Genomic DNA, 24,280 nt, shown 5'->3' with positions numbered 1-24,280 from the left:
GCATGAGTGAAGTCAGGAGACTTGAATATCTCTAGTGAAATCATTCTGAATAAATCCAGAAATGCAAATGTTAGTATTTTTAAATAGCACCATTATTACTTGCATATATTGTCATTACTGAGCAGAGTTTGTAGAAGTGCGGACATTGATTTTCTTCATATTTCTTGGGAGCTCGCTCTCAATGAAGCTTTCTTGTTTTCACTATCTCTCACTGAAGCCTTGCTTCTGGTTTGGAATCATTCATAATGTTTTCAAAGACCTTTTGTGATTTACATTTTCTACTGTTTTATAGATCTGCCTTCCTGTGTATATTGCTGAACTATTGGCTGAAATTAAAATGATCAAAGGCAAAGCATCTAAATTATCTGTGTGATAAGTAGTTTAAATACTGTTTTCTTAAAACTTTATTTTGCTTCAAAAATAAAAGTGGTTTCACAATGCATTTAATTAATGACCTTGTTATAGTTAATGCGGACCTGGATGTCTTGTGATTATATGTGTCCTAGGTGTGGTATATTTTAAAGAGAGGCCTACTGTAGTCAGGTGTTTTTAAAAAATAAGGCTGTAGTCCTGCTGAGGCTTGGAAATGCTACAATTCAAGCATTGCAATTCATGCAAAGGTGTTTGCATGAAATGAGGCACAGTTGCATATGATCTTTTGAACTTTGTATCATTTGATCACGCCAGCATGTATTAGAATGACAAGTGATAGAAATTACCCATATGTAAGACAGGCTTCATTATGCCTGGAAATGTTCTGATTTCCACTTGTTAGGAGAAAGAACTTAATTGGATTGTACCTGCTCTTTTTTTTTTTTCCCAGTAGTCAGGAAGGTGCTTTTTCTAAATATTATACTACAGCCTTGCTGTAGGCTTCATGAAGGACTGAAATTAAGGTAGAAAACTGCTTTTTATACTCTTCACGCTACATGGTTTGCTTAACCTAAGTGTGCAAATACAGACTTGCAGCCAGACTCTACACTGGATATTGAGAAGTAAACTTTATTTATACAGTGCTGACAATCAAAGTTGTAGAATTCTCGCACACTCTAATTCCTAATTAGAATCTAGCTGCATTAAGCAGAAGTAATCTCAAAATTAAGGACTCGGCAAGCTCATATTGGAAGAAGTGTTATGCACTGAAAGAAAAGCATGTAATGATGTTTTAGTGGGCTTCTATAATGATTGCCTGTCAGTAGTTTCAGTAGTTCTCTCACTTTATAGATTAAAAAGTTGCTTTTTTAATTAGTTGCTTGCCTTACTCATTAAAGACATAATGGCTCATTTTTGTTGTTGTCAAGTCAGTTCTTCTCCCTCTTTCTGAAGATTCAGAATGAAGCTTTAAATTTTAATTAATTCTGAAAGGTAAAATGTTTTTCATCTGATTTTGTTCTCATAATTTGTGGTAAAGATTATGACTGTCAATCCAGGTGGTTATGTTTGTGTCAGAAGGCTCAAACTTGTTTTCAAAGTTCTTTATGAACTTTGGAAAGATTGAGAATGGAGAAGATAAGCAGAAAATGGCTTTCGTGTCTTGTAGCACTTTCTAACGGTTGAATCAGAAAATCTTGAAAATTGTTTAAAGTGGGTCATTTGTGACAATTGTGTTTCTTTAAGTTGCTTTAAGTTAAAAGAAATAGAATTTGATGTCCAGAACTTAACAACATAACAGTTGTCTCCAGAATTATTTTCAAAATGTTAAATTATTTTGAAGAGATGCTCTCCTACAGAGTAAATAAACAAATAAATAAATTTGGGATTAAAACTTAACTGAAATTTTTGATTTTTATTGAGTAGAACAAGCAGATAGGACTGCATAGAAGGAGCAGAAAACAGATGTATGAACTGTAAATGTTTCAAACGTATCGATGCTTTTCTAATTATGATGGCAATTTAATGGGAACATACTGTTACTTTGAGACCAAAAATTGCTCTGAAGGTTTCTAGCTTTTTTTTTGACTTGATCATAATGAACACTGAAGTCATGGAGATCTGCCAGTGAAGATCTCATTTTCTTTAAATTCAGGAAACCGAAAACATTTATGAGAGGTAAACTTTGTAGACATCTTTTCCATTCTCACTTGAGTAACACAAGTTCAGCTGTGTGATTAGCAATATATGATTCCTTTTGTGAAATGTACCAGCAGGACCATATGATCTATTATCCTCACACGTGAACATTTTCAATCTCTCTTCATCAAGAGATCTTCAAAATACTGTAGATTAATCTTGTACTTCAATGATATTCTGGAAACTTTTTTTTTTTTTTTTCTTTTCCTGTTGTCTCATTATTTCTTCATAAAAGTCTCTTTAAATGACGAGGCCAAACTGTGAAGTCTTTACCCATATGGACCCCTCTTGTTTATCTATCATTTGCAACAGACCAACAGTCTGTTGGTGATGCTGAGACTGGAATTTAAGCTGTTTGTTTTTTGCTGGGATAAAGGCCCAGTTACCAAATGCATGTGCTATATACAACATTTGCAAAAAAGATTAGACTCTTATCTTATGCTCAGCTTGCAGATCATTGTTTATCCTGCATGCCAGTGTACAGCCTTTCTCTAAAGTTCCATTTAAGCAGCTTTCTTTATGTGGCTTACTTTTGTAGTAGTACATATGAACTAGCCTGACATCCAGCCTCTGGTCTACAGTTCAGGAATGTTTTGAACTTCAAGGTGGTTTTAAAGGTGAGAGAGGTCAGTTAAAGGGGCATTTCCTTGTTGAAAGAGGGAGATGGGTTAGGAGACTGTGCTCAGGAAAGGATGAAAAAGGTGCTCAATGAGGAGGAGTTGAAAAATGTTGACAGTTAGTAGGGAAAGGTGGGGAAAGTGATAAAGGTACAGGACAAGGTGAGGAAAGTTTTCTTGCTCTTGGAAAAATTTTCTGATATTAGAGAACTTGAGCAGAAGAGTAACAATTATATGAGAGATAGGTTACTCCAATGTGTGGCTGCATGTTTGTATATGAACAAGCTATGAAGATCCATTCTTCCTCAACATGATCACATGATTTGCACGTGTGTATGTTTATATTTCTAAGGGTCATGCTTGGTGAAATAGAAAAGGACTGGGCTACTCACTCAGGCAAATTCATTCCCATTTGGGGCATCTCTGTATGAATTGAGAAGGGAATAGTTTGGTTGGTTTTAGAAAGGAAATGAGTGCTAGGGTGGGAAGTCCATTTATTCCCACATCTTTAACAGACAGCAGCATCTGAAGTCAGCGTTGAAAGTAGCTGTAGGTGCTGAATGGAGAAACAATTTCTCCAACCCTGGCTGATGCTCCCTGTGCTGCCTGCAATTCATCCAGTTCTGCAGGCAAGTCAGGAGAAACAGGTGGTGCCTCAGCTGGTGAATTACTGAGAGAGAAGAGTCTTTTGTTCGGCAGCAGAAGCCAGCCTGATTAGCTGTTGCCACTGCTGCTGGCACAGGTTGATGGGAAGAGGAGTGGAAATGCATTTACCACAGCTGCTACTGCTGCTGGAGTTTTCTCTATTGATTTTTTTTTTTTTTTTAAATATTATTTATTTGTTTGTTTATTTATTTATTGTGGTAAAATCGCATGAAAGTACTTCAGCAAAAACATTATGGTGAGCTTATAGGACCAGGAACCTGACATAAATTAATTATTGTATGCAAAACCTTGAACTGGTGGGGAAACTACTACCTTGATGTTTTAGAACTAAATTAGTCATGATAAGAAAATGAATTTTGCCAGTCAGCTATAATCCTTAGCACTTCTTGTCCCAAATGTAGAGCTCCATCCCTTGCCTAGGATCATTCTAAATGTTGTGAAAAGAGCAAAATACTTTCCACCATCCTGTGTGCCTCCAGCTACATTAAAAGTGTAGAAGCCAACTAGCCTTGTCTATGATAAATTATAACATATGAGCAGTTTCCTTTTTGTGGGTTTCTTTTAAGAGTTTCTTTGACATTATTGAAAATACAGTTTTATTCAGCTTCAGTGTACAAAAGATCTTGCAAGCTGTATTCAGTAGGCTTCAAGGTGGTAGATTGGGTGCTTCCATTGTCCTGAAGGGGAAGTATACAGGAAATGACCTTATTGAAGAAATGCCTTTTGTAGTCTGTTTTGCTTTTTATGGCAGTATAAATTTAGGAGTTGTAACAATATTAAAAGAGATTTGAAGAGGAAAAGAATAAGTGACTTTTGCTTTAATCCTTCCTCCAAGTGAAAAAGAATGTTTCTTCCCAGACTGACAAAAAAATGATTGCTCTTAGAAAAATGGGTATATATTTTGTGATCCAGGTGCTCTGACATAATTGCAGGACTTCATTTCTTATCTGTCAAAAAGACAAAAACTCTTCATGCCCTGGGAATCTTCTGCAGGCAGACGTCTTTGTCTTCCCTGATTTCATTCCAGATGTCAGGGAAGTCATTTGCGCTGTTGGCAGCTTCTTGCACAAACTGCAGCAATGGTGTTTTTTGTTTTTTGAACAGCACACAAAGCAACTATGGAGGGGAAAAGAAAACAAAAAAGAAACAACAACAACCCAACAACCCTATTCTTATTTTGATATGAAGAGAAGGAAGAACCCCATAACAGGAACTCATTGTGTGTTCTGTGTGAGACATGCTGCTTCGCAAAAGGGCAGCAGATCAACAGAAAGGCGAAGCCATTAGTGCTTGTTTGGCATAATTAACAGATTCTTCTTTAATTCTTTGGATTTGGATTTTCAGTCTTTGCTTGGATTTTCAAATAGTTTTCTATAGTGTCTTACAGCAGTGTCATACAAAGGGTGAAAGTGTAGTAACTAGTCCAGAAATATGTCAAAATAATTTTCAGGATACTAGTTTTCCATAGACAGCTCTAAAATTTGGAGTGCTTATGAGATCATAGGGACCTTTTTTCTTTCATCTTTGAATTCAGAAAATCATTGAGAGTCTGGCTGGTGAATAGGGCATGGGTCAGCATTCTCAATTTGCAGTGCTGCAAGGCTGAATCCAGATACTATAGCAGATAGCAGTAAGCTGTTACCTGGCACACTGGTAGCATAAGATGAAACTTTGGAATATGGTGTTGTGTCAACTATGTTGCTTTACCGCTTCTTGAGAAAACTAGAAATTGAAGGTAAATTAAGGGAGACTCTGGAATCCACTTGGAAAGTGTTGGGAAAGGTAAGGTAACAAAGGTCTGGAATCGTGGAACCAGGATTTCTATGCCAGGGATTTATTTTCTGTGTTTGATGTTGGGCTCAGACCTACACAGATGTGTTGATGAGTCTTGATTTGACCTTAGCAAGATGTGTAATATGCTCCAGGAAACCAAGATGAGTCATGATTTAATGACAAGTGTGCATGGTAAATGAAATTATATTGTTTGAGCTGATTTTTTGCTTATTTTATTTTATTTTTTTTTATGAGCATGGGAATCATGTATTCCAGTTGCTCCAGTCAGTCCAGGAGTGAAGACAACTTAACTGTGTCCTTGTGACTCATATTATTTTCTGCTCCTTCACTCCTTCATGTAATGTGGTGTTCAGTACTGAGTCCGGATATTGAGCACCAGACTTGGAGTTATGGCAGAAAGTTTTGTGCTATTTCACTGGAGTTTCTGACTTTGATTGATTCTTCTTTAGCAAGTCATAAATTGGGTGAGATTTCCATTTCATTCTTTCATTTTTATTTATTTATTTTTTTCTAGGTGTGCTCTTTTCAGTGGTTGTTAATACATAAAAACTTTCAAAACCTTCCCAACTTTTTTTTCCTGCCAGCTCAGCAGCTGTCAACTCCTTAGTAGTTTATGGGTATCATTGTATATTTTCCTTTTCATGTCTGTTATTTCTGTGCTGGGTTTCTCCTTCAAGCTCTCTACAAATGGTCTGCTTTTTCTTTGTTTACTGTTTTTTGAAGAGTTGTTCTTGGCTGTTCTCACTTGATTTTCAAATAACGCCAGAGTCTTTTGAATAGTCATTCCTCTCTCAGACCCACTGCGTGTTCATATGAGTTCAGAGACATTTATTTTTCCACAGTCACTGTGAGGGCTTAAGGTTATTTAACACTGCAACAAAAGCAGTAACTTCTCCATCCTCCAGCCTGATGACAGCTGTCTGTTCTCCTAGCAAAGGCCCTGGGCGGAGATGACGTGTGTATGGAGCCAGTGGTGTTTCCACATTGCAGTAGTGCTGTTGGTAAGGGCACTGGGCATCAGGGAAACATTGTGAAAACCCAGAGATTTCAGGATTTCTTGGTAATGTGGGTGAAGACCAATGCAGGTCTCCCTACCCGCAGTGCCCTGAATTCTCTCTCACCACAGTTCTAGAGGGAGTGCAGTTGTTCAATTTGCTTTGCGATATGCGTGGTACTTCATGCTTGGAAGGATTCAGTGCTTTGTGGGACATAGTGTTAAAAGTTTATTAGGAAGCAGATCTGCACTGATGGGAACAAGAGCTGGCAGGTATTTAGGAAAAACTAGCCTTGTGGCTGAACCACTCCTGCTGGATGAGAACAGTGACATAACATATGAATTTGTGCCAAGTTGCTGGAAAGGGCTAAAGTCACCCCAGGCTTCCCTTCCTCAGTGATCTCTGTCTGGGCTCCTGAGAGCTGGGATTTTCCTGGACGCATTTTGTGATAACCTCTGCAGATAAGAGGTCTGGGACAGTTCTGCTTGGATAAGTGGGGAATCTGTTTATTGCAGTTGATGTATACTCTTGCTGACCTCACGACTCTCAGCTGGTATCTTGAATCACTCAGTAAAAACTAATGCCCCAGCTTCCAAATCAGTTTCTCAGTTTCACCCTCAGTCAGCTGAATACTCACCTTCCTTCATACTCGTGGGAAATGAAGATCTTATGGGATAAAAAAAAAAAAATGCTGATGAGCAGTATGCATGGTCTATAGGGAAATAATGTGAACAGAAAAAGATTTCAGTTTTAGGGATGGTTCTCATGATTTTTTTTTTTTTTTTTTTCCTTTCAATTTGAAAGCATAGTTAATACTGTTGACTGGTTTTGTGAATGCTTTCAAAAGTGAATTTCAAGTCATACAGCTTAACGGGCTTTCAGTATGCGTGGGAATGGTTCTGCACTGTATAGTCAATGCACACAAGTGTGCCATAACCCCTGCAGATATTCATAGGATGGAAGGATATAAAGGGCTGTTGTCCACCAACAGTGTTGCAAACGAATTAATGGCTTTTTAAAATATCAATAACACTAAGAGGAGGGTGCAAGTACTCAGGGAAAAGAGAAATTTTAAAAAGCTGAAAATCTACATCAGTGTTGAAAGTGGTATGAAAGATAATATACTGGCAATAGTCCAAACTTAATTTTGCGTATGTCTTAGGTAACTAGTTTTGTCTCATCAGTAATAAAAATGTTCAGAGTTGCGCAGTCCTCGGCAGAGAAAAGATCACTGCGCATGAAAATGTTTAAGTTCCAGTGGACAGGAAAAGAAGGGATGCTGTGACTGCTACCCTTCCACACAGGGGTTATTTATTGCCTCTTTTATGGAATTTGCACCATGCCAGAATTTAGATGAGTTCGCGTACAGTGTACAATGCACAGTGGCTTGGAGCTAAACGGTTATGAAAGACATGACATTTGTGCTTTTGTGGTGCCAGTTTTTAATGGGTAAAGAATATGCGTGTCTCTGTGAAGGATTATCAGTGTAAGACCTCAGTCTACAGTGTGCAGATACTTTCAGAATATACCAAAGTCTTCGTAATAGAAGGAATTTGTATAAAATAACAGCCTTTGTATCTGAAATGTGATTTATTTATTCTGTGAATCTCTTTTTGTTTCCAGTTCTTGAATGTGAAATAGGAATTACTCTTTTGTTATTTTGTTAGCGATATTATTTACTGCTTACTTGATCCCCAGTGACGATATTCTTGGGAAGGAGGAAGTGTATGTTTTCAATAAGCAAAACCAGGTGCGGCTGACTGTATTGTTTAAACCAATTGACTTTACAATAGGTTTGATTATTAATACAGCAGAATTCTTACTTGTGGTTACTATGGTAAATGTTGCACTTCGTAATAGTATCTCCAAATTAATCTTAATTTAGAAACTAAAGGCTCGTTTTGGCTTTTCCTGTAGTAAATCTCTGAAGTGCTAGAGCTAGATTTTGAAAATGACTCATTTTACTCTTGCTTGATTGTTACATGAATGCAGGGTGGAAGTTGTACTTCAGAGAACATTCTGTTTCTCAGCTTCATTAATATCTCGCTGTTTAACTCTTTTTATACTCTGTTTAGATGGGCCTTTACATCATGTTTATGATAACAGAGCTCCAAAATGTTTTATAAATAAAATACTTACTTTAGATTCAGAATAATACTCTAATGTAATTCTATATCCAAAATGTGAGAAATTTAGGAAAGGATTTTTAAGCATAAAATGCCAAATGTTATTTGAGTATTCCTGAAATAAAGGCTTCCTTATTTGTCTTATTTCATGCAGGCATTCCTTCACCGGATGATCCAATGTGCTGCGGCCAAAGTGGATAAAAATGTCACAGAAGAGACAGTTAAGGTCAGTCTCCTAATTGCAGAGTTTTATTCTGTATCGGTTGTTTTATTTATCTGTGTTTTATTCTTTTACAGATGTTGTTTTCAAACATTGAAGATATTCTTGCAGTTCACAAGAACTTCCTGTCCCTCGTGGAGGAGTGTTTGCAGCCAGAACCTAGCGCACACCATGAAGTTGGAACTTGCTTTCTTCATTACGTACGCTGTCTTCTATTACAACTTTGTTTCACTTTTTTTCCTTTTCTGACCATCTTTATTAATTAATGTATCGATGAGGAAAATATATGACCTGATTGCATAATGTTGAGTACTTTGAGGTCATCTCTTGCTTACTGTCATCCCTTAGAAAAGGAGAAGGGATGGAGAAATGAAGGGAGAATATAAAATGGTCAAGTCTTTGTTTGTTCGTTTTTTATATTCAACAAGGTAGCACTAATGCCTAATTTTGTAGCTATGAATTAAGGTAGGGGATTTTTTTTTAATTACATTTTTTTTCTTTTTTTTTTTTCTTTTTTTTTTTTTTTTCTTTTTCCCCATCTTGTAAATGAAGAGAAAAAATCAGCTGAAAGAAGTAAATGTTAAACTGTACCAAGCAAATGTCTGTGTTTGTATCTGTTGCCTGAGTTTTCACATGAACTCATCTGCAGGGCCCTTGAGATTGAGGAGCCAAAAGTATGTTTTAAAACTGAGCGTGGCTTTAAGTTTTTTGCCTAACAGAAACTTACAACTGCTTTTTCATAGTAAACATAATGTCAGGGGTCTAGTATTTGCCTGTGGCCTGCTGGATGAGAGACTGCCCAAGAGTAGAGTGGTGGCTGGAGCAGTGACATGTGGGGCTGTGGGAGAAAGAGCACTGTGCTGTGGCACTCATGAGCTGCAGGACCGCTGCTTTGTCCTATGGCACTGTAACTGGTTATAGGGTGGGGAACCAATGGCACCTATGGATGTCAAGGGCTGTCTCTTTCACCAGTTCCTTGTATGGTACAAATTCACATGGGGTGATGGGTTTTTTGAAAGGGACCTCAGCCCAAACTGATGCACCAAGTCCTGCAATGTGGGGGTGGCTTACAAATGCCAGCATGTGCGATGGAGGTACCAGGAAAAGAGAAATATGAAAAAGATGAAATAATACTTACACTGCCCTTAGATTCTAAAAAAATGTGAATAATTAAAGAAGAATTGCTTATGCTGGGTAAATATTTCCATAGTTCTTAGCTATGAAGATATTTTATTTCTTATAACTCTGGTACCTCTGCAAGCATGTTTTAAGTCCTTCAGTAGTAGTTTTCTTTGCATATTATTTTTCTTGTTGGTGTAAAACAAGGATGTCAATGTTGCAGAGTTATGTAAAATTAAAGCAAATTAGTTTACTTTCCATTCCAGACCTAACAAGAAGTGTAGATGGCATTATTATCTTTGCTTAGAGTCCCATTTATTTGCTAAATCTTTGTTTATCCACTGTGAGAGGAGAAAATTATTAATGGTTAGTGGAAGCATTTTATGGAAATTGAGTAACATCAGTTTTTGACTTGATGGAAGCATGGCTGATATTTGCAAATAGATGTTTGCAGTCAGAATAGGTAATGATGCCAACAAATAAGATACTAATTGTGTATTTTCTTTGGTGTTTCTCTGTTGGTGGTCATGGTGTGTTGGATTCTTTTTATCCTGTATTTTGCTGATAGTCTGAATTTTGAATTTTTTCAGGGAATTCCCAAGAGATGCTTCCATTATTCTATCTAAAAGCAGAAATAAAAAGGATAAGGGCTGGAGCTCAAATAGTAAATGTAGGAGAAATGGATAACCTTCCAAAACAAAGATTGTATTAGTTAACCAGCTTTCAAAACTATGATTTTCACAATTTATTTATTAAAAATGATCAAGATGGCAATTGAAGAAAAATTTCTTTGTTTCTGTAGAAAGAGAAATTTCGTATCTATGATGAATACTGCAGTAACCATGAGAAGGCACAGAAAGTTCTGCTTGACCTCAACAAAATAAGAACAGTGCGGACATTTCTTCTGGTAAATAAACTTTGAATTGATGTTCTAACAGTATTTTCTTTTATTTGGCAATGAATTGCTAGTTTTTTGTTTTGTTTTGTTTTGTCTCCACCATGTAAAAATTATCTAACACCTCCAAGTGTAGTTTCAGCTGGGGGTGTTGTTTTCAGAAAAGAGGAATGTATACATCAGCTGCCCTTGGATCCATACATAATGTAGCATTAAGCTTTATGCCTTGATCTTGCTGACCAAGAAAGAAAAGGGTGTAAATCCAGCTGTATTGTAGAAAAGGAAAAGAATAGATCAAGTTGTGTGAGGAAGGGTAGGGAGGTTAAAGAAATGAAATTAGAGAAAGAAGCTGAAAGTCTAGGCAGAAATTTTGATGATAAGGTCCGTATTCTGGTACTGTAGCCAAGGCTGTGCTGAAGAGCAAAATGTTTTCTTATGGTTCATAGAGTAGTCATGCTGAGGTAAAAAAACAAGACATAAACAGCAACAAAAAAACCCCAACACCTAACCTGCTACACACTTAGTCTTCCACTTCACAAGACAATGAAGGAGGAGTTTTAAAATGGTGAGTGTGACAGACCTCATTATTTTGGGACGGGTGAACCTAAACAAATGTCACTATCAACAAAGCTTCACAGATGTGGTTTAAAACAACAGAATATTTATTAATTAATTTTTAGTACACCGTAGGCTTTCACTGCTGCTGTTTCTTGTCAGAGTTCCTGATGAAGTTGTCCTAGAGCAAATAAGTAAATTTGGAAAAGGTAGTGGGTCTGACTCCTCTCCTATCTGCATTAACTTACAGATAGGCAATTTTGTTATTCTAAGGATGCATAGGGTATCTAGAAGCATCATCTGCCTTTTCTGCCGTCTCTTATTCTATAGTGTTCCATTCATGGTAAAAAACAGCAGCAACAAACAGCATCATAATTGTTCTGTTTCTTCAGAGACTGACACAGTATTCCTTGACTTGGGGAGCTGCACACATATGATTCTTTTTTGGGGGGCAGCATGGCATAACTTAAGAAGAGGGAGTAAATGCTGACTAAAGAGATGAAAAGCAAAATAATCTGAGAAAGATTGAGAAGAGCTTGCAAAAAGCCAAGTGTGAAGTTGTGGCCGTTCATGTGTTAGTGTCATACATTCCTGGGGGCATGCACGTGGCTTCTACATCAGTTTATCATTCTTCCTAGATTTGGGGTGTGCCTGTAGAATAGGCAATGGCAATCTAAGGCAAAAAACAGGATCTCTTACTATTCAATTTAAAAATGAAATTGTATTCTACTAGCCAGATAGAACAGTGCAGGTCCCTAGAGGTGTGATTATCTATAAATAACTTGGAGTTAAAAGCAGAATTTTATGCCTTTAACTATTACATTAGATAAGCCTGCAGTTCACATTATCTTGTACAGGGTGGTCAATCCTTTTTTAGTTAAGCTTTTTGTTTGGTGGGTTAAGTCAGGTACTTTAGGATAAAGTAACCTTTAGGATAAGGCAGAAAATGGGTGACCAGAACCCTAAGGGTAGATATACCAATCCCCATAGCAGTACTGGTTGTTGGGCATGTGTTGTGAGTTAGACACTGAGTGGAGCAGTCACCCAGTTGTGTAACCTCTGTTAATCTGGATCTGCTTCCAGATTTGCAGCCTGTATCAAAATGTCACCTGGGTTTTAAGGGTGTTTAAGTGTTTTTGGGTTCGACATCTTGCTCTTTGAAGCCATAGTTGATCTCAACAGACGGAATTGACATATCTTGATAAAATAATTTTCATTATTACTGTATATCTTTATGCACTTGCAGTTTGATTACAGCTATTTCAAATATTTACTGTGATGTCCCTTGTATACTTGGTTGTCTCAGATTGCCCTTATGCTTTTCTCTCTCTCAGCTGCTTTTTCATGGGTGCTTTCATCTAGTATTTCAAGTATTCTTTGCTTCCATGGTTGGAAGCTGTCGAAAGTCATAGCTTCTTTAGCCCATGACTACAGATATTTTATTCAGTGCCCATCATGTTTAAGTATAAAAACATCTAAACATAAGGCCTTTATTTTATCAGGATGGCCATGTTGAAATCCATCAAACCATTTTTCATACTACTTTCTGTCTCAAGCAACATCTATAATAATCACTCTGAATTCTGTGTTGTTGTTATTGACATGTGCAAGGAAATTTGTAGCATTTTATTTATTGCCTCTTATTGTGTTTACATAAATTGCCACTCTTAATTGAATTAGTTGAAGAACGTAATGAGGGTTACCTGCATAATGGTTACTGCATGACACCACTGCAGCTTCCTTGTCATGGATGGTAGTCTACATACCTGCCTGTGCATGTGTTCAATTCTGTTCTTGTGATAGTCTTGCAAATCCCTCTCACCACATACTTAATTTATATATAGGTTAGTTATTCCTGTGTGCATATGCTTCTATCTTTGGTTTTGTAAATTTTAACAGTAACTACTTATGTTGTAGACACTTGATGTCTAAGAGAGATTAAAACCTATTGCAGACTCATCTCTTGAACTGTAGTGTAACTGATGCTTTGAGAAACTGTAATGTTGTCAGGATTTTTTAATTTGTGAAACTGTTTACACTCTAGAATTGCATGCTCCTTGGAGGACGTAAGAACACAGATGTGCCATTGGAGGGATATCTTGTAACACCAATACAGAGAATATGCAAGTATCCTCTTCTTTTGAAGGTACTTCTGAGGTTTTTTTTTTTTATCCTGGATTTCATACTCTCCATATAAAACTGGTTGCCAAGTGTATTTCAGTGAAACAGTGGAAACTCCCTTCAGAGTGAATAATCTCTGTTAGATATTGCACCCAGACTTGTGTTCATTAAAGCTAATGGCAAGGCTTCTGATATCAGTATTAAAAGGATGAAGGAGTCTGGCTCAATGAAGATTATTAGCTTTCCTGTATGTGTAGTAGTGAATTTGGATCTTCATTGTTGAATGGAAGTGGAGCATTCAAGTGAATTTAATGAGACTGACTTCAGCTGGGTTTGACCATATCTTTGCTTAAAATGCTTGGGGTAGTGAAGTTTGTTGCCAACATACTCTGCTGAATCTAATTTACCATCATAAAATGGTAAATTAAAAATGTATATGAAAATGATTTTAAGGAAACAGTTCAGAATAACAGTAAGATGTTGTGTGATGTATTTTTAATGTGTTTGCATGTGTATGCTTACCTTGCTGTTACGGCTTAAAACTTAAAGAAAGCTGTTAAATGCGCTGATAAGCATTAGACATTTAAGTCTCTGAGCTATTGCGGTTTTCTAGTGCTAGAAAATAAGATCTTTAGGAAAGTTAATATTTGAAACACATTTATGCTTAACAAGTTTGAGGTTAACATTTATTATTTCAAACTATGAGAGAAAGCAAGAGCAGATTCTGCTTTAGCTGTGATTATTAGGCTATATTTTTTCAGTGCATATGAGTTTAGATCTGAAACATTGCCACTTAGGAGGCATATGCCTTTCATTGCTCTAACATAAAAGATTAAAAGTAAACATACTAAAATAAAGATTTATTTATTTATTTATTTATTTATTCATTAAAAAAAGTTAATACAATTGCCGTGCAGTTTCTGCCATCTCAGATAACTGTGGTTTTGCAGTTCCCTTGGCTTATTTTAAAATTGTATTTTATTTTTTCAGTGAAGGATCTACAGAAAAAACAGGGAAGTTGACTAATGAATCACACTAGATGCACATTGAAATGAATATATTTATGTAAACTAAATCTAGAGATGGTGTGCTGGTGGCAGTGTTAAGGCTACTTGCTAAGGCTTCTGAAAGAATGTACCCAACTCCCTGTCAAGATGTGCACTGAAGGCTACACTTTGCTGAGCTGTAAAAGGGGAGTTGGTAGTTTGAGATAGGAAGTCTCCAATGAATACAGGCAACTCCACTTTTCTTTTTCAGTATGGCTACTATTGCCAATAACCATATAAAATCGGTGAGTCACCTAAACTATTGTTCACTGCTCCCTTGTGTTACAGTAGATTAAACAATAGAATGAAGATAAAGAAGCTGGTGGGTTTTTTTTTTTTTTTTTTTTGTTTTGTTTTTTTTTCTTTTGTCCTGAGTTGCAGGTGTTAATTTTAATGTCAGTAAACTACCATTTTAATGCAGAATTGTTATCTTTGTTGTTGAACAATGCCATCCCACAGTATTAAAAAAAACAAACAAACAACAGCAAATGTCAACATGCAGAAACTTTGAGGTGAGAAAAGTAGCAGAAATAGAAGCTTTTTCCTAACAAGTGATTTATTTTTATGATTTATTTCTCTGTGTTTTGGTTTCCTAGTAGGGCAAAATGCTGGAGGTCTTATTAGTTTTGCACCTAGTGAAAGAAGTCTGTCTGTGATTTGATTTTACATCCTGGTCAATTTAAGCCTACTGCAATGTTCACTTAGAGATCAAAGACAAGTTATTTTTTCTTCTTTTAATGTCTTAACAGGAGTTACTGAAGAGGACTCCAAGGAAACACAGTGACTATGCAGCATTAATGGAAGCCCTCCAGGCCATGAAAGGTGTCTGTTCCAACATAAACGAAGCCAAGAGACAAATGGAGAAATTAGAGTTTTTGGAAGAATGGCAGTCTCATGTTGAAGGATGGGAGGTAATGTCTCAAAATGTGTTGCTTTGCACTGAGGGAAATGTATCAGTTTTCAACAAGTATGTATTGCACAGGTTTTATAATCCTGAGGTGAGCTCCCCACTTCTGTTAAATGACAGCTTCTATTTAGGCTCTGTACTGCAAATTGTTTTGTCCATGATCGAGCACTGCTATGTAGAACCTCGCTGACTGGTGTCTGCATTTAGTCCAGTGAGTTAACTTCTCATCCTAATTAATGCTTCTGTACCTCTGTCCAGTCTGATAATTGACCTTCAGTTAACCACCCACTTTGGCTACTTGCCAAGATTCAACAGCTTGACTGCTGGCAAGATGGGTGACCAGTTTGAAAGCTGACAAAGCTTAATAGCAAGAGGTTCATGTACTCCTTCCTCACTGTAAAGTGGTCGTGAGCGCTATCTCCAAAGTCGTAGCCTCAAATCTTGTGCTAATACTGATTTGTATAGGCAGTACTTATTTGCTCTGTGTAAGGTTTGCTGTCTGGAGAAGATAGAAGGAAAAATGTATTCTTTGAATGTTAGCCTGATAGACTGAGATCTAATCTTTTGGCTGTGAAGTGGGAAATGGCCTTTATACAGAACAGAGAAAAGGAAGGGCTAGAGGCATGGACCAGACCTTGAATTAGAGAAAGCTTTAACTGACAGAGTTCCACAGGAAGTGTGACAACAAAAACATTGACAAGAATACTCAGCTTTCAAGTAAACATTCATACTAATAAGAAAAATGGTAGAGAGGAAAAATAGTCTAATATGTAGCATTGTTTTCTCCCTGATGTTAGCTGTTGCTAAGACTATGTCTGCGATGCTTTACAGTGTTTTTTCAGTTTCAGCAAATTTTGTATAGTACCTTAGAGCTCACCCCTGCTCTAAAATTTCCTACTTTTCCCCCTGTACCATGTCATTGTGCTCTATTTTCTGTTGTACATCAGTTTACAAGAAGTAAAAAAAAAAGTCATGTTTTTTGAGCTTGTTTTTTATAAGGATGCCCTCTGCTTCTCCAGCAGAGGATTAAATGTTACCCTACTTTCCAGAAAGGTTCAGGAGAAAAAGCATTACTTAAAAGGACAAAAAGTACTGTGAATGAAGAAAACCATAAATGGGCTCCCCAGTACAAAAAAGACAGGGATCTCTTGGAAAGAGTCCAGCAGAGTTCCACAAAGATGGTGAAGGGCCTGGAGCATCTCCCCTATGAGGAGAGACTTAGGGAACTGGGTCTGTTTAGCCTTGAGAAAAGAAGGCTGAGAGGGGTAATGATCCATGTTTATAAATACCTGAAGTGTGGGAGCCATAGTGGCGAGGCTGGTCTCTTTTCAGTAGTGCATGGGGACAGGACTAGGGGCAATGGGCTGAAACTTCAGCATAGGAAGTTCCGCACAAATGTGCGCAAGAACTTCTTTACAGTGAGGGTGACGGAGCACTGGAACAGGCTGCCCAGGGAGGTGGTGGAGTCTCCTTCTCTGGAGATATTCAAGACCCGCCTGGACGCCTACCTGTGCAACGTGGTGTAAGGAGCCTGCTTTGGCAGGGGGGTTGGACTCAATGATCTCTAGAGGTCCCTTCCAACCCCTACAATTCTGTGATTCTGTGTCTACAATACTCTAAAATTATTTCCTGTCTGCTCCATGTGAAACCTGCTGATCTACGGAGGCAAAACTTTCATTTGTTTTTCAGTAGTATGGAAAGATTGTATTGATTCTAAGCATGGATTCAACAACAGATTTTACTTGAGTCACAGTTCTTCCTGTATCTTCAGTAAACTGTAGGATATGAAACTTTCCTTTTCATGTTTGGCAATGTTTTTAAAGGTAGCCCTTCCATTGCTATAATTAAGGTAGGTATAATTTGAGGGAGAAATGTCTTTTCATGTCAGACCTTAGGGCATTATAGTCTTGCTTGAGACTGGCACTGTAACACAATCCCGTGAAAATTCACTATGCTGTGAGCAAAGGGATCCTAGCAAGTACAAAAGCTCTGTAATTTTTTGGCCTCTATTCAGTCAAACCTTTCTGTGTAGCTGCATTTAGTTATAACACTCAGTCTGTAAACAAAACAATCCATTAAAGATGAATGATAAATGATATGGAACATGTACTCATGCCAGGATATTGTTCACAGGATTTTTAAGAAGGATCTAAACAAAACAAAGCTTTAAGTATTGTTATTCAGGGGTATATCTTATGTGAAAGTAGTAAATGTCTTAACAGCTGCTTGTTTAGACATCATAAAAATAAGTTTCTTCTTTGTAATTAGCTTGACCATGCAGCCATCAGCTGTATCTTAAAAAGATTATGTGTAAACATTAAAATGCATGTTACTTTTGCGATAACATCATGGAAGAGACAACAACAAGCTAAATGGCAAGTTAAGTGCTTATGTTACTAATATTTTAAGGTACAGTAAACTTGCTAAGTTCTTATTGCCTATCACTGATTTTATTCCTTCTATTATCAGATTTTCACTTAGGTCTTTTACTGCAGTGATTAAGTTCTTCTACTTGCTTTTGGTGCCTCAAGTGTTATGTATATGTCAAATGCATCCTAATGAGCATACTCAAGTATAAAGTTACCATATGATTAATTCAGTGCATTATTAGTTATGAAAGTTAAGAACTCTGTTCAAACATCTAACCCTGAAAAGCAAGTCCACTTTCCTGCATTAAGCTTTTTTTCACTCTTTAAGAAAACTTATAGTGGTAAATACGTTTGCTGTTGGAAATATATTAATGAGAAAAGGTAGCAATATGGACAGAAGCATGTGAAACAGACATAGTCTTTTTCTGCTCAGAATGTGTTCTGTGAACTGTAACATAGTAATTTCCTTCCAACATTGATTTTCTTCCCCTAGATTTAATTTGAGAATTTCAGTTATGTTTGAACTCTGAAAGAGTGCCGTTGTCTTAAGATAGTCTGTTTTCAGAGCAGTTATGTGGTATTTACTGTAGTTGAGCTGATCAGGTTTGATGTTATCATATGGCAGCCACAGGTTGCCCAATCTGGCAAAACTGCCCTGGTCTTAATATGCACGCCTTTTGCAAGCATGAAATATGTTTAGTCCTTGAAATGGTAAGAATTCCAGAGCATTTGTAAGAACTAACAATGTTTTGAATGGATCCAAACAACAACTATGAAAACTCTCTGAATGTGATGTATGAGGGTGGATTTAATTAAATAAACATCTGGTTTTCTGCGTAGCCTAAAAATAAAGAGGAAACTTGTTGGAGATTTCCTTCCAGAGGGAAATGCTTAGCACATTGCCTGGCCCCGACTAGAAGGAAAGGGGGGGGAAAATGACTATTTTTAGAATCTGATCAAAGCATGGCTTGAATTCCTATACATAAGTGTCATAAAACGAAGCTTGTATTTATTATAACAAAAATACAGATTCATGGAAAAATGGAACATCTGCTTCAAGAAAGGAAATTAAATGAGAAAGTCATTATACTCAAAATTTTCGAAGTGGTTGAATTTATTTGCCTGATTCCAGAACTTGTGTAGGTGGCTGTCTCAGCTGGAGAATGGCTCAGCAGCTGAAGGAGCCAGTAAAATTTGCGTGGATGTTTCAGTGACGGAAGAAGAAATAAAACTGTTGCATTTGTTCTAAGCTGGAACCAGAACAACCCAGTGTGACTCACAGGCCAACTTAGTAACAATAGCATGGGATATTCTGTTTTGTTGTATAATCAAACAGGACTTTAATAGAGATTTCTGTTTTAAAATCCAGATGTTTTAACCCATTTTCCTGGTTTACTTCTATTTCCTATGCATATATGCAAGTACTGAAATGTAAAGTATTATTTTTTGACCTTTATCACTGATAGAATGATGACTACTGAATCAGCACAGTCAGATGTTCATATTTGAATGAAATTTTCTCAGAATATGTGGATAAGTAACTTTTGAAAAAGCTGAAACCAACAAATACTGCTTTTGAATTCATAGGAGTATTTTTTACTATCAAAGATATGTATTTAATGACTTAAGGATGCTTGTACTTTATATCAATAAATGAGTTGTAACATAGGAGCAGTGCTACACTGAGCAACAGTATGATCTTCACTAGCAAGGAGTGAATATAAATAAATGTTTTCCAGAAAATTTTAATAAAGCAAATTACTTCTCACTTTCTAATTGCTCACATTTAAGATTTCCTTGGTAGTTTGGGTTCAAATATTTAATGGGAGCATGTTTGTCTCAGAAGAACTTGGTAATTTTTGTTCCAAAAGTTTGTTTAGTCTTAGTTGTGGAGTCAGCAACCTCTCCTGCTTATGGGACAAGGGTGTCTTCTTACTTTTAGCCTTGAACTTGCCCCATGAGAGGGACTGCTCAGATCTGGATAATTACATTATCCTAATCGCCTGGGTATGAACTACAGTTTAAGAATTCCTGATGTAAACCCTTGTTTAAAGTGTAGATGAATCCTTCATGAAAAGGTTTCTATAGTTTTCGTTCCTCCTTTGTACTGTGTGATAAATGTGCTTGTTCTTTGTGCAGCCCATCGTGTCCTTTTTTGTCTCTTGGGGGTGCTGTGGAGAGGAGTGCTTACCTCAGATGTAGAATCACCCCTACTTTCACATAATACACCATTCCTCTTCTGGAGGAAGCTCCGCTCAGCTCCTTTCCCATCCAAATTCCTTATGTGTTGAACACATAAGGCATGGCAGAGGGAGCAGAAGGAGGGATATTTCAGCACTAACAGTGTTAAGTAGGAGAGCCAGATGTGACTTCTGATCCTGTTATCTTATTCCCTTGGACTTCAGGAAATGCAACAGTAATAACAAAATTCACTGACCTGAAGCCACAGCAGCATGGGTTGTGATCTTGTCAAAAGGCATAGGATAAGTGAAGTTAACATTGTTCAGTATTTGGAAGGGAGGTCTCTAAGGGAAAGAAGTACCACTAGAATGTTTTCATTATCCAGTAATTTGTATTAGAAGAGGAAAGTGAAGAGGAAAATAATAGTAAATAATAGTAATGTGATACAGATAATACTGTCATGTTGCAGCATTAAACTTGAATCGTAAATGTGGTAAATTTTGCAAACTGGGGTAACCTGAAACATATAGATATAGCATGTGTATAAAATATGGCATTTTAAGTCATGATTCTGGCATAGTAGCAGAACTCGTTTGGGTCACTGGGAAAAGGTTAAATTTTTCTGCAGTGAAAATGTGTCTTTCAATATAAAGTGATGAAATGACTTAATTAAATGTCTTCTCTGTGAAGAATACACCAATTTGTAGAAAACTGAAACTACTGATACAGTTTTGAAACCTTACAATTATTTTTTTTGGTGCCCAGGTAAAAATGATTATTTTCCAGCAAAGACAGAATTTTCTGTTAAAACAAGGCAACATAAAACCCAGACCTTTAAAGTCAAATTCCAACAAATTTTACAAGCAGTATAAACTGTTGGTTACTCTTATTAATATACAGATGCAATGAAATAGAATGGTAGTAACCTACTTTTCTGTAGTTGTTAGCAGTACAGTCCTAATTTTTGCTAATTTACATTATTGAATGTGATTTTAAGGTGCTTCAGTGTTTGGGTTCTAATAAGACTGTAAAATTAATGTGCTAGCTTCTGGTGCTTGATTCTCTCTTAAGAAAGGAAGTATGGCCTAGCGGCTACGTATGACATTCATTTTGCCTCATTTTATCCTAAATAGAAACAAGAGTAGTTACTTAGCACTGATGCTGAACTTTCTTGATTTCTAGAGTTGAATTGTGGTTATAATTGTGCAATCTCTCTTATCTCTGTAAACAGTTTGTTTTCCCCTTAGACCGGAGTCTGAGCTATTGCTCAATATTCGGAGCTGTGATGTTCAAAGGATGAATGGATGAAGAGCTGAGAGTGAACCCATGATTGCTTCCTGGTTCTTAATTGAGTGCATTTTTTTTGTGGGCTGCTGTGATTAGATCAAGAAGAGGAAGTAACTAGAGCTACTGCAAGTAGAAATCATTCAGAACATGTGCAGACAAAAGGAAAATCCTGGATTTTGCAGATTTTCCAAGTTGAATGTTGTCTGCTTAAAATTAGGCGAGAGCTGTATGTTTAGGTGCAGCCAGATGTGCAATTTTTGATGGGATGGCATGGACTAATGTAGCACAGGGATGGGAGCTCTGTCCCTCAGGAACACGGATTTGTGTGTCAGACAATAAGAAAGCATATTCTGTCCTGCTCTTGAGCCACACCACCACCATGAAGCTGCACAGATTTTGGGAAGAGTGTGGCCAGGTGGCCAAGAAGGCCAGTGGAATCCTGGTCTGTGTCACAAACAGTGTGGCCAGCAGGACTGAAGAAGTGATTGTCCCGCTGTGCATGGCAGGGGAGACACCACACTTCAAGCAGTTTTGGGCTTCTCACTACAAGAAGAATGTTGAGTTGCTGTCATGTGCTCAGAGAAGAGCAGTGAAGCTTATAAAGAGAATAGAGAGGAAGACATAATGAGGACTGGCTGAAGGAAGTGCACTTATTTAATCAGAAGAAAAGGAGGTGGAGACACCACTGCTCTCTACAGGAACTTGAAAGGCTATTTTACAATGGTGGAGTTCAGTCTCTTTTCTCTGCTGACAAGTGAGAGGGCCTGAGAAAATGACCTCAGGTTTTGCCAGGGGAGGTGATTAGACCAGATATGAGGAAGAACTACATTGAAAAGGTGAAGAAACCATTGGAACAGTCATTGGAACTGATCGCACAGGAAAGTGGTGGAGTCTCAGTTTCTGGAGATAGTTTGAAAAGTGTGTATGTGATGTAGTGGTGGACTCATTAGTGCTGGGTTGATATTTGGATTTGGTGACATTAATGGTCTTTTCCAACCTAAATGATTGTCTGAGTCTATGATTTTCAGAATAACAAAGAACAACTTTAATTGAAGGCAGGCTTCCTCAGAAGGTTAGTTTGCCATTATAAGGCATTGAAATGATAGGAATTTTTCATAGAACTATTTGTGGAAAAATGTTATTCCTTGTTAAAGTTGCTTCTTTTTTTATTAACTTTTTTGAAAACGCCCGCCTTCTTTTCAAATAGCAGAATGATCTGCCCGAAGCAAAATGAGGCACGGGAAATTTCATCCCACGTGTACAAAGATTAGCAAAATTCTTTCATCTTCAGTGTGTGTTATGTAGTATGCTAGAAAGTCTTAATAGTATATGCTGTGGTTAATGTTGCTTGAATTTTAACTGATACTGATTTTTATTTTGATTCTATCTCTAGCTCAGTTTAGTGTGGAAGTATATATGTATTCTTAGTGATGCTTAAGTTCAAAGTTACCTTCACTTTCCAGTTCATCTTGGCATGCACTGTGTGTTTCAAGGCCACACTTTCACATATTTCTTAATCAATATTAAAATTACTGAGACGCGTTGGCCTGATTTCAAATGTAAATGTTCAAAAAAGGAACAAACCATTACTCCAGTTACTAGATGAACACAAAGTTAATGTTAAACATCATGAAGTAAATTTTTACAAAATATTAGTTACAAGGTAATAAATTACTGTGTGTATTAATCTTGATGTTTTGGAGAATAGTTACCTTTGTATGTATAAGAGATATTGTCCTTTTTTGCTGTGGAATTCACCCCAAAATTGATCTCTTTCCCATTGTCCTTAGGGGTCCAACATCACTGATACATGCACAGAGATGCTGCGAAGTGGACTACTTCTGAAAATTTCAGCAGGAAATATCCAAGAGCGGATATTTTTTCTCTTTGATAACCTTTTGGTGTACTGCAAAAAAAAGCACAGGTAAAGAATTCTCTTATACTTTGAAAAATCATTTGTGTTTTTCTCATGCTAGCGCTAGTTCTTTCTGTGCTTTTTTTTCTGAATATTTGAACAGCTCCAAAATAGTTACTGTGATTAATTGCAGTCTATACTTCAGCATTTTCAGAGAAGACCTATTATCTGGGAGAGTTGTATTTAATTCAAACACTGAGAAAGTTTTGCAGGATTGCAGAAGCCAAATGGTGATGTACAGAGAGAAGGAATCTGTTTCATCAGACTTCCACAGTGGGTTCTATGTGATGGTCCCACTCTCTTGTAGGAAGTGTAAGCAATTTTCTAAACAGATCCTTTGTGGGTCCTTAGGATACAAGATAGACCTTGGAAATTTTCTCTAATACTGCAGCCAAATACAATTCTTTGCCACTGATAATAGAGACCAGAACTCCAGTGTGGGCACCACAGTATTCATGTGTTGAGTACTACAGCAGTGACCTGAGAATGCTTCAAAACAAAATATAGTGTATATATATACAACTAGTCAGTGGAAATTTGTACATAAAGTGTATGAATCTAAAACCAATATTGAAGTGATACTTTACAATTTCACTAACAACTTTTGTCATCTTATATAGAGTTTAGTTTATATATGTATTCTTCACATTAATTTTTGCATTAAACATATGAACTTATCATGGCAATAATTTTGTAATCATATTCATAATACTTTATACTTCTTTACCAAATATTTTATGCTCATATAGCATAAGGGCATGTGGCTAACGGATGAATATCCCTTTTTTCTCCTTGCGTGCTGATTATAGTCTGTTGGTTAGATGTAGGAGCTGTACAGATTCTTGCTGAATTAATTCATGGGAAAGGTGTTCTCATCAGTACGCAGTTGGCAAAGCAGAAGATAGTAGTGCGAAGTATCCACTGGCCCTTTTGGTCAGAAATATCCTATGAGGAGCTCTCTAAATTGTAAAGTTGCTGATCTTGTTCTGCAAGGGCATTATTCAGACTGAACTGGAAATGCTGTTTCTTGCTGTGGCTTATTACTGAAGGAGATATTGGGTAACCTAGGGAGTCTGGGAGGTGGGGAGGAGGGGGGAGTGGGCGGTGTTTGAAACTGTCCTTTCTCAATTAGTAGAAGATCACCTCTGGTATATCTTACATAGGAAAAGCTGCATGGGACTGGGATGTCTCAAAAAACCTTCAGTAGATATGGAGTTATACCCATGCCTGCACAAAATATCAGCAGTTCTTAACTGTAATTTATGATTAACTCTTATGTGAGAAAAAATGACTTTATTGTTCTTCCATGCATAAACACCATAAATTAGGCTAATGTGTATAGTGCATGATTTATATCTAAAGGTGTTATTTTATTTTCTCAGTCATGCTACTCTTGT

General features: G+C 37.0%; 1 protein-coding gene across 2 annotated transcripts in view; it reads left to right on the top strand.

Moving 5' to 3' along the window:
- Window positions 1-24,280, top strand: part of PREX2 (phosphatidylinositol-3,4,5-trisphosphate dependent Rac exchange factor 2) — a 168,630-nt gene that overhangs the window by 40,428 nt on the left and 103,922 nt on the right. For both annotated transcript variants that reach the window (XM_072329302.1, XM_072329303.1), the window contains exons 2-7: window positions 8,423-8,494; window positions 8,566-8,688; window positions 10,410-10,514; window positions 13,102-13,203; window positions 14,974-15,135; window positions 22,759-22,892. In XM_072329302.1, coding sequence (XP_072185403.1) covers window positions 8,423-8,494; window positions 8,566-8,688; window positions 10,410-10,514; window positions 13,102-13,203; window positions 14,974-15,135; window positions 22,759-22,892 — 698 coding nt within the window. The remainder of the gene's footprint in view (window positions 1-8,422; window positions 8,495-8,565; window positions 8,689-10,409; window positions 10,515-13,101; window positions 13,204-14,973; window positions 15,136-22,758; window positions 22,893-24,280) is intronic.

This window comes from Excalfactoria chinensis, chromosome 2 (genome assembly GCF_039878825.1).
Source record: "Excalfactoria chinensis isolate bCotChi1 chromosome 2, bCotChi1.hap2, whole genome shotgun sequence".
Taxonomy (NCBI): Eukaryota; Metazoa; Chordata; class Aves; order Galliformes; family Phasianidae; genus Excalfactoria; species Excalfactoria chinensis.
The sequence above is the reverse complement of the archived record's forward strand: the minus strand, read 5'-3'. Positions and strand labels throughout refer to the sequence as shown.